Consider the following 10,478-nt stretch of genomic DNA (forward strand, 5'->3'; position numbering starts at 1 on the left):
CAACACAGGAGCCTTTTCTCCCTGGTCCCCGTGATTATCGCCCTGTTGCTGGGAAGGGAAGGGTGAGCTTATTTCTCTCTATTCCCAGGACGGAGCTCTGGGGCTGTCACTGGAGATCGGGGAGAACCGCCTGGTGATGGGGGGCCCCCAGCAGCTGTACCATCTGGATGCCTATATCCCCCTGCGGATCAACTCTGAGGAGAGCAAGGCAGCCTTCCATCGGAAGAGAAAGGTACCTGGGGAGATGGGGGAAGTGTGCAGGGAGTTGGGGCACTCTGGGGGGCTGGGACTCCTTGTCCCGAATCCTTATTCTGTTTTTTCCTGTCTCTCCTCAGCAACTGATGGTGGCGATGCCCCTTCTGTCAGTGGCTTCTTGATTGGATTTCTTTCTGTGCTTCCAAGTGGAGGAAGAGGCTGGTGGGGGGCTTCTCTGAAATTGAAATAAAAGATTTTTGCCTTTGTTCTGTGGCTGGCTAGGAGTACATGAGGAATGGGAGGGAAGAGGGACATTGGACTGGGTCCTAGAGTCACAGAGAAGTCACTGCCCCAGCTGTGGCCTCAGCCTCTCCCTCTCCAGATCCTCTCCCCTGGCTTCTGGTCTCCAGTCTCTCCCCTCCTATCCCACAAGGTCCCAGAGCTGACCCTCCCTTCTCTTCTTCAGGTCCCCTCCTTGGCTCCCTAGTGCCCCAGGAGAAGGTCCCAGATCCTCAGCCTAGCACCCCAGGCATGTTGGTGTGGCCCCCTTGACGCTTCTTTTTTCTTTTTTTATTAGAGCACAAGCAGAGAGAGGACTAGAGGGACTCCCTGCTGAGCAGGGAACCCAATGTAGGGCTCTGTCCCAAGAACCTACGATCATTACCTGAGCCAAAGTCAGATGCCCCTGTGCCTCATTTTATTCCCGTCCTTCCTCTCACTCAGTCTGTTTTCTCCAGTAAAACCCAGGAAGTGTCTTAATTGTCTTGCCCTCCCAGGGGACGTTTCCTGAGTCCACTGGTCATCTGATGCGTGCCATCATCTCTAGCCTCTCCTACCTCTCATCCTGACAAGCTTCCTGTTTCTGGAATGGTGCTTCAATTCACAATCCCACCAAACTGTGTGCCATTTCCTGACTCTGCAAGTACTGTTTCCTCTCCTGTGGGCCCTCCCTCCGCCCCCTCCCAAGTCATCCCTTCATTGAGCTTTCTCTGGGAAGCTTTTCAAACTTCAAGCTTTCTCTGATCTACCCTGGCTGAGTTAGAATCTGGCCGTGTCTGGCATCCAGTGTTACCTCGTTGAATGTATGCCCCTGTGGTGTGATAATGCTTTAGAATTAGAAGGAACTCAATGAATGTTGAGTTAATGCATGATTGACACCTCTCCTTCCATGAGTCCTAGGAGGATAGGTAAGCGGAGGAACCTCAGTGGTAAATGTTGGAAGAACAGCGAGATTAGTGTGGTTAGAAAGGACTGAACTGGGTAGGGAAACAGGAACAGATAGATGGTGAAGAGGTGGAAAGGTAGGGGGATAACCTCCGATGCGGGGTCTTTGGACCTATGAAGGACCGAACGTGGCGCTTAGTCCACCAGAGGGCGTCTCGCAGCCTCGGCCTGGTGTCTTACAAAACTACAACTCCCAGCGGCCCTCGGAGAGCGCGGCTCTTCCGAAGCAAACGGTGAGCTCCAGTGGCCACTGGAACTTGTAGTTCGCAGGGGGACCCTCCGTGGGAGGCCGAGGAACTCATTCCCAGGTCCCAGAAAAGTGTGGAGCTGGGTCCTTTCAGCCTTCTTTGGTCTCCATGGTGATGATTCCGGCGAAGGCCCGAGATTTGGCAGCGGCCGGCGCCCCCCTCCTACTCCCTCCTCTTCACCATCTGCTCCACCTTCACACCTGGCCGGGAGCCGCGGCCGCCGCCTCCGCACCCGCGTCGGGAATTCTGCTGCCACAGGGTGGTGCTAGTGGACGGCTCCGCGGGCTACTCTTCCTCAGACCCAGGAGTCCGGGTCTCCAGCCGCTCCTCCCTCAGACCCTGTAGTCCCAGCCCCCAACCTCCCACTCCCCGGGAGTCCGGGGGTTTCTCAAACATAGGCAAAACTGAGACCCAGAGACCCAGCGGGACAAGGCGAGAAACGGGAGGCCGTGGCGGGCAGTGGCTGCTGGGCCACCGGGTCCGTGCGCCCGCCCGCTCCCTACCCCCTTGAGAGCTTGTGCCACATCATAAAAATTTAATCCCAAATGCATTTGCGGCCCGATTCAGGGAGGCTGTGAGGAAAGGAGCACCCTCCCGGGGCTTGGATCTGGAGGTGGACTCAGCGTCGGGGAGAAGGGCTGGTCCGGCGAAAGGAGCAGGGGCAGGACCTGGGCGGGAGAAACAGTCCGGGTTCAACCCCAAAGGGGCAGGGCTGGCAGAGATGGAGTAAGAAGGCGGGGACGGGACACCTGGGTGGCTCAGTTGGTTAAGCAGCTGCCTTCGGCTCAGGTCATGATCCCGGCGTCCTGGGATCGAGTCCCGCATCGGGCTCCTTGCTCGTCAGGGAGCCTGTTTCTCCCTCTGCCTCTGCCTGCCATTCTGTCTGCCTGTGCTCGCTCTCTCTCCCTCTCTCTCTCCGACAAATAAATAAATAAAATCTTAAAAAAAAAAAAAAAAAGAAGGCGGGGACAGACCCCAGCAGGAGGGGACACAACTCAGGGGGCGGGAAAAGAAGTCAGTGGGTGGGGACAGAACTCCGACAGAGCGATTCCGGGGGGATGGGGCAAAAATTAGGGCAGGGACAGATCTCAGGGGAGGGGACCGAACTCAAGGGGCGGGAAGAGAACTCGGGGGGGAGTAGGCACGGAACTCAAAGGGTGGGATAGATTCCAGGCTGGTTGGGAATTATGGGGGTCGCTAATGGGGACGGGCGTGTAACTGAGAGATGGAATTGAGAGGGGAAGGAAATAGAGGATGAAAGAATCAGGAGGGGCATGCGCCCCGAGAGGAAATAGAATTGGAAGGGGATAGAATTTAAAAAAGGAAAGATGGAAACAGCGGATGGAAACCAAGAGGGAAGAAATCGGTTGGGGGAAGAACTGGAGGGGACAATGGGTGGATCGAAATAGGGGTCGGAATTCAGGGGGGAAAGAATTCCCTGAATGGGAAAAGCACCCTCTGAATGAGGAAGTTAGAACTGAGGATGACAAGGGATGGGGATGGAAATCGGGGGGCGGGATGTAGAACTGGAGGGCACAGAAACTCGCAGGGATGGGCTGGGAGGATGAAAACGCAGAAGATGAAACCGTAGGGGACGAAAAGCAAGGACGAAATTAGGGCGAACTAAAAAGGAGAGGGAAACCTCAGGTGAGCAAAGAGAACTCAGGAAGAGAGAAAAGGAGCTGGGGGGATGGAACGGGGAAGTAACTCTGGGAAGCGATAGAACTGGGGCGATGAAACTCAAAGGAACGGGTTCAGAGCCCAGAGGCGTGGTCTTGGAATGAGAGTGCAGGGGCAGAACGGAGCTGGAGGGCTACGAAAGGGGGCGGGACTAGAACTCAAGAGGCGTGGTCTATCGGGGATGGGCGGGGCATCGCCACCGCCCGCCCCGCCCCCGACGCTGAGTCCAGCTACAGCCCCTAGGCAGCCAGCACACGCAGCCTCCTTCCCCCCGAGCGGAGCTGCGGGGCCGGCCGGGCCGGGGCGGACCCCGGGAACCCGGACGCGGCCGCCCGGGCCCGCGGGCGGGGGGGATCGGCGGGGGGACCGGCGGCAGGGGCAGCCACCATGGAGTTCCGTCAGGAGGAGTTTCGGAAGCTAGCGGGTCGTGCCCTCGGGAGGCTGCACCGGTGAGCGTGGTGAGGGTCCTGGGCGGGAAAGAGCCCGAGGGCCCGCGGAGGACGCACATTCCCACCCGGGCCTGGACGGACAGATGGACGGGCGATGCCCGTGGGTGGGGGTTCCACCCATCTGTCCGGTTTTCTCCCTCCTTTTTCCGTGGTCCCCTCTCCTTGGTCCAGTCTCATCCATCACCTCGTTCATTTTTCCGTGCCCCCCCCCCCCCCCCCCCCGACCTTATCCTTTTTTCCTCTCTTGGGTCTCTGACCCTCTTCCCCACTTTTGGTCTCCGTTCACTTATCTTCACTCTGCCTCCTTTCTTCGGATCTCTGCCCCCTTTTGGGTCTCTGTCCCCCACCCCCCAAGTCTCTGCTGCCCTCTCTCTAGGTCTCCAACTCTTTCCTTTTGGGTGTCTGTTCCTCTCACTCTGGGTTTTTAATCCCCCATCCTGGGTGTCTCCATCTCCCTGTGTCTTCTCAGTTTCCATCTCTCAGAGAGTTTAATCTGAAGCTAAAGCGGATTGGGGCCCATTGGTCCTTGTCCTTGAGGAGAGCTAAGCTGGGAGGAGAAGCCAGGATTTCCTGGGTCTCTGGGGGAGAAAGAAGTTGCAGGCCAAAAATGAGGCTCCTGGGTCGTAGATCATAGACTTCCCAAAGGATATAGCCTAGAGCTAGGAAGGAATTCCTTTCATCCAGGGACATGACCCCAGTGACCTGAGTGTCTCCAGGGCAGTCTGGACACCTTCCCCCAGCCTCTCACCCCCAACCCCAGCCCTGGCTTCAAGTCAGAGAAATTACTCAGCTGCGGAGAAGCCTAAAAATATCTGGCCATAGTGCGGGGAGGAGACGGCCCCATCAGCACCATGCCCCTGCTGCCGTTCCCTCCAACCCTGTCCCCTTAGCCCTGACCCTATCTTTAGTGGACCCTCAGTCCATCTCCTTAGGCTGTGCAAGTCCTTCTCTAAGAGGAACACTAGTCCTGCTCGCCGCAGGTCACCTCCTAGCCCCAAATGTCCCCCACCCTCTAGGAACTGGAGAGATGGGAATAAGGCTGGACAGAAGGGAGGGGGCAGGAAGATGGTGCAGTGGGGGGAGGGGGAGTTGAGATAACCTCACCCCTTCTTTTCCCAATCTTCCAGCCCCTCCCCACCCTTTTTCTCGCCTCCTTTCACGAGTTTCTCAAAATACATCAGTGCGAAGTCAGGAGAGGGAGAGAGACGTGCTGATGGAGGGGGCTGGAAGGGGGTGGTGGTGGCAGGAGGGATGTGCTCCGCAGGCCCCCTCCCTCAGTCCCTGCTTCTCAGCTTATCATCTGTGTCTGGGTTTCTCTCAGTCTGTCTGTGCCTAACTTTCACCTTTCTGAGCTGCCTCCTGCCACCCCCCCCCCAGCCGCAGACCCCAGAGCTCAGAGCTCCCACCAGGACACACAACCCTGGGGTTGCCCCATATCGGGCATTAACCCCCTGATTCCATTCAATCCTTTAGACAAAACTGGGGAAACTGAGGCTCAGTTCGAGAAAGGGGAGAAATCCACAGATAAGTACAAGTGTCATCATTTGAACCCAGGGCAGCCCCTCCCAAGCTGGGGATGGAGGCTACAGGTTCCTCGAGATGAGATGAGTGATCCTAGAGTGGGTGGGGAACTCCCTCAGCCCAGGAAACAGGCGGTAACCCAGAGTGACTTGGGGCAAGGACACAGGAGGAAGGGGAATGCAGGAGAGACAGGCACCAAGGTGCCTCCTTCCTGAGAGCCAGGCCTTGGTTGGGGCAATCCCGGGGGCCAGGAGATGATCAGGACCCATCACTACTCTGGTGTGTGACCTTGGACATGCGATTTCTGCTTTCTGAACCTCCGTTTTTCCTTAGCTGTGCAATGGGAAGACAGTACCAAGGGATATAAGGGGATAGAGGCTTGGGGCAGCAGGGGAGCAGACAGAGAACCCCAGAGAAGCAAAAACAGAGACACAGAGAGGGAGACTGCGACACCGTCTTCATTTTGGTGAACTGCTTCCTAAAGGCGGCTTCTTCCTCCTTCTCAAGTCCTCAGACCTGAGTTCCAGGCTCCCAGAAAAGGGAGGAGGATCTCCCTCCAGGCTCTCCCCGTGGGGAGGGGAAGCACTTGGGTCACGTCAACTCTGTACCCCTGGTTCTCCTATCCTGAGATGATCAGTATCACCTGGAGGTTCCCTCTCCGTAACCTCACATTGTACCCCTGCTCCCATTTTCTAGATGTGGGAGCCCCCACCACACCCCATTTAGAAAGCCTTGGTCATGGGGCGCGTGGGTGGCTCAGTCAGTTGAGCGTCTGTCTTCGGCTCCGTTGTGATCTCAGTGTCCTGGGATTGAGTTCTGCATTGGACTCCTTGCTCGGCGGGGAGCCTGCTTCTCTGCCAGACGCTATCCCTGCTTGGGTTCCCTCTCTCTCTCTGACAAATAAATAGATAAAATTAAAAAAAAAAAAATAGAAAGCCTCGGTCACAGATCCAGACACATTGGAGTATTAGACTGAGTATCAAATTTCAGGGGCTACGAGCACTTCCTGAGTGTCAGGGTCAAATAGCAACCACAGGGTTCTGGGTCAAAGTCTAATCGCACTGGCAGGCACCTTCTGAGTTCTGACTCGGGGTGGTGGGCGGTCCCCACCACCCTGCACTGTCATTCTGGGGCATTTATTCCCCCTCTCTCTGGCTCTCATTCCTCTACCCTCCAGGGTTCTGTCCACTCCCCCAGGCTCTTTCCCCCCCCCCCGTTTGTTAGCGCCCCCCCCACCTCCTTAAGTTCTAGGATGGGGAGGGTGGCTGTGTTCTCTCATCTCTTCCACCCGCCTCCCCCCAGACCGTCTGGCTGTTCTTTCCTCCCCCGTCCCAGTCTCCCTCGCCTCCATCTGTTCTAGCCCCTTCCTGGGATCCAGCCCGATCCCCTGGCTGCGTACCCGCCTCAGAGAGGGGCCGTATCTCACAAATCACGTCTCTCCTCGTTCTCCTGGTCTCTCCATCTTTCTCTCCACGTTCTGGTCTCTGCATCTGTAGCCTCTCTTTTGGGTTTCTGTCCCCACCTATGTTTGGGTCTCTCTGTTCCCCCTCCATCTCTGAGTTTCTGTCCCCTTCCCTCCCAGGGTCCCTGTTCTGTTCCCTCTTTTCTCTCTGGGTCTCTGTCCCACCGTCTGTATCTCTGATCCTTTTGTTTCTGCCTCTGTCCCCCTCCCATCTCTGTCGCCCTCCTTTTGGGTCTTTGCACACCTGTCTCAGGGCACCTCTCTTTCCCGGCAACCGCTCTCTGGGTGTGAGGTGGCTCTTCAAATACGCTATCCATCATCACAGACTCAATCCCCATTCCAGAACGGGCGGGGGCGAGAGCCACACTGGGGACTGAGCCAATCCCCCTACCAGGGCCATCTGTCCCTTGCCAGGACACCACCCGCCATCCCCCCTCCCTATCCCCTAGCTGACAGCCTGAACTCAAGTTTCCCCAGGGATGACTGGCTGGGCTGCTGGATTCCAGGGACCCTGACTTCTCCCCCGCCCCAGGGAATGGGCTTCTGGTGTCTGAAGGGCATCAGCTGGAAGTCAGCCCCACACCTGGGGCCTGGAAGCAGGGAAGGGCACGCCACTGGGGGCAGGGGAGGAGGGCGGGCGGTATATATAGCAGACGTGGCTGGGAGGCATCTGTTCTTTTGACACCTTTGCTGAAGCATCTCCTTAGCGCCTTTTGCTTCCTCAAATAGACTCATATCTGGGAGAGGGGGCTGGAAAGAGTCTCTGGGCCTCGGGGTGGGGGCTGGGGGCACAGGCTCTTGGATCACCAAGTGTAGTTTGGGGTCTAAAACTCCCGAGTCGAGAGATAATGGGGCTGGGGGAAAGGGGGACTGAGGACCTCCACACCTGAGTCTGCAAGAGAAGGGGGCTGGCAGCGTGAATTTCTGGTCTGAAAGGGACGGAGAGAGCGGGTCCAGCTTCCTGGATCCCAGGGGTGGGGGGGAAGGAAGCTAGAGAAGTTCCTGGACTCCTGGGGAAGGAGGGAGTGCGGGCTTAGTAGGATCCTTAGGGTCTTGAAGAGCAGCAGATTTTGCCCTGGACTCCTGTGTCGAGGGGAGGAGGTGGCCGGCGGCCTGGACTTACGAGAGTGCTGGACTCTTGCTACCCCGCAGGCTTCTGGAGAAACGACAGGAAGGTGCAGAGACGCTAGAGCTGAGTGCGGACGGGCGCCCAGTGACGACGCAGACCCGGGACCCGCCGGTAGTGGACTGCACCTGTTTCGGTCTCCCTCGTCGCTACATCATCGCCATCATGAGCGGTCTGGGCTTCTGCATCAGCTTCGGTATCCGCTGCAACCTGGGCGTGGCCATCGTCTCCATGGTCAACAACAGCACGACCCACCGCGGGGGCCACGTGGTGGTGCAGGTAGTTAAGGGGCGTGGCCTGGCACGCGGGCCCACCTAGCCCTGCCCGCTCCCTCTGATGACGTCACGCTCCCCCGGGCGAAGCCCTGGCCAAGCCCCTTCTAACCCCGGCCTGAGCAGCCCCGCCCATCCGCGCGTCCGCCTACCGCTGGCTCCCTTCTGCCTCAGGGCTCTCCCCTTCCTAAGCCTTGCCCCCGACCTAAATGAAGCCCCGCCCCTATTTAGTTCCGGCCCATGATTTACAAATGCAGACTCAGCGCCGGTATTGGGGTTCCTGCATGTTGCCCCTGCTCCCTTGTAAGGCTCCTAGCAACTTTGCTCCACCTGCCACCCACGCCTGTCCCAGTGTCACAACCTAATCCCAGTTCCATCGCGGGCTCCACGCTGAAGTCTGATCCTGGCTTTTCTGAAGTTCGGTCTCCGCTACATCCCGCTTCATCTGCTCTGGCCTTTACCTGAAGGCCGCCTCATCTCAGACTTTCTCCCTATTTTTTTTTTTTAATATTTTTAATGTAACCTTTACACTCAACCGGGGGCTCGAACATAGAACCCCAAGATCAAGAGTTGCATGCCCTACCGACCGAGCCAGCCAGGCGCCCCACTTTCTCCCTATTTTAACTCCGGTGTAGGCCGTGCCCCTACCTCAGGAAAAATTACCTCGCACCTTCGCACCTTTGCACCTTCTCCTCCTGACTACACCCCCCGCCCCCCAGTCACTCCGCAAACAGTTCGTAGGTTGGTTAAGAGAAGTAAGTGGAGACACAGTCCCCACCCCACTGACGGGCCCCTAGACATTCAGAGAAGGGGCCCTGGTGCCTGGAAGCAGGCAGAGCGAGGGTTCCAGGCAGGGACAGGCCCGGCTGCTAACCGTAGTGCGGCCCAGCAGCCTGGGCAAGCTGAACCTGGAGGACTGCGTGAGCTCTGATTGGCAGGTGTTTTGTCGTGAGAGGGGTCCTTGTTGCTGATTGGCTGAGAGAGTAAATCTATCTGTGCTGATTGGTGGAGGGTCAGAGCCTGGGCCACTGGTTTGACATGCCTTTTGGCCCGCAGAAAGCTCAATTTAACTGGGATCCAGAGACTGTTGGCCTCATACACGGCTCCTTTTTCTGGGGCTACATTGTCACCCAGATTCCCGGAGGATTTATCTGCCAAAAATTCGCAGCCAACAGGTACATGGATGGGGTCTCAAGGTGGGCGGGAACTACTTAGAAGGTGTGGCCTGGCATTTCCCGGCTGGAGGGGGGATAGGAGGGGCCTGGGTTGGCGGCGGGGTCTTAGAGAAAGGCGGGGTTTGTGGTTGTGGGAGGTGAGAGTTGCAGAGAAGGTGGGGGCGGAGGTTCTGGGGGACCACAAGGCCTGGCCCTCCGTGGTTAGAAAGAACAGAATCCTAGCTTTGGTGGGATCGCTGGACCCCATTCTTGTACTATGGACTCTTCCCACCAGGGTTTTCGGCTTTGCCATTGTGGCTACATCCACTCTAAACATGCTGATCCCCTCAGCTGCCCGAGTCCATTACGGCTGTGTCATCTTCGTGAGGATCCTGCAGGGGTTGGTAGAGGTAAAGCCCCGCTCCATACGACCCTGTGCCTGTTCTCACTCCGCCTCTTCTCGTTGACTTTGGTTTTCTCCTTCCTAGGGGGTCACGTACCCTGCCTGCCACGGCATTTGGAGCAAATGGGCCCCGCCCTTAGAGCGGAGTCGCTTGGCAACAACAGCCTTTTGCGGTGAGAAGAAGGGGCTGGGATCCAGACATGCGGGTCTGAGGGAGGAGGGACTGTGGCCTGTACTTCTGTGTCCCCGGAAGGCAGGGCCTGGGAGGCCCCATTCCCGGATCTGAGGATAGATGAGCCTGGTCTACACATTGCGTCCTCCCCCTTAGGTTCCTATGCTGGGGCGGTGGTCGCGATGCCTCTCGCTGGGGTTCTGGTGCAGTACTCAGGATGGAGCTCTGTGTTCTACGTCTACGGTGAGGGGCCCGAACGCCTTGGTCTGGGTGGCGCAGGGGCGGAGCGAGGCTGGTCGTCACCTCGCTTGCATCCCTCCCCTGACCCTCCCCAGGCAGCTTCGGGATCTTTTGGTACCTGTTCTGGCTGCTCGTCTCCTATGAGTCCCCGGCTCTGCACCCCAGCATTTCGGAAGAGGAGCGCAAGTACATCGAGGACGCCATCGGCGAGAGCGCCAAACTCATGAACCCGGTCACGGTCAGGGCCCAAGCCTGCGGGGGCGGAGGCGCCATGGGGCAAGGAGAGATTTCAGGCAGGGAGGCAGGAGAAGAGGGGGCTTCGAACCTCCACG

At 57.8% G+C, this 10,478-nt stretch overlaps 1 protein-coding gene across 2 annotated transcripts in view; it reads left to right on the top strand.

The window, feature by feature from the left end:
- Positions 1-109: 109 nt before the first annotated feature.
- Positions 110-10,478, top strand: part of LOC111160629 (solute carrier family 17 member 7) — a 14,073-nt gene continuing 3,704 nt past the window's right edge. The window contains exons 1-7 of one of the 2 annotated variants that reach the window (XM_022523852.1): positions 110-232; positions 7,932-8,184; positions 9,234-9,352; positions 9,627-9,741; positions 9,820-9,907; positions 10,063-10,149; positions 10,242-10,384. In XM_022523852.1, coding sequence (XP_022379560.1) covers positions 168-232; positions 7,932-8,184; positions 9,234-9,352; positions 9,627-9,741; positions 9,820-9,907; positions 10,063-10,149; positions 10,242-10,384 — 870 coding nt within the window. In that variant the 5' untranslated portion in view covers positions 110-167. Of the gene's footprint in view, positions 233-3,734; positions 3,797-7,931; positions 8,185-9,233; positions 9,353-9,626; positions 9,742-9,819; positions 9,908-10,062; positions 10,150-10,241; positions 10,385-10,478 lie in introns of those variants that run through there. The other variant, XM_022523853.1, reaches the window with a different exon arrangement.

Source organism: Enhydra lutris, unplaced genomic scaffold (assembly GCF_002288905.1).
Source record: "Enhydra lutris kenyoni isolate GAN:26980312 unplaced genomic scaffold, ASM228890v2 scaffoldscaffold77, whole genome shotgun sequence".
NCBI classification, from domain to species: domain Eukaryota; kingdom Metazoa; phylum Chordata; class Mammalia; order Carnivora; family Mustelidae; genus Enhydra; species Enhydra lutris.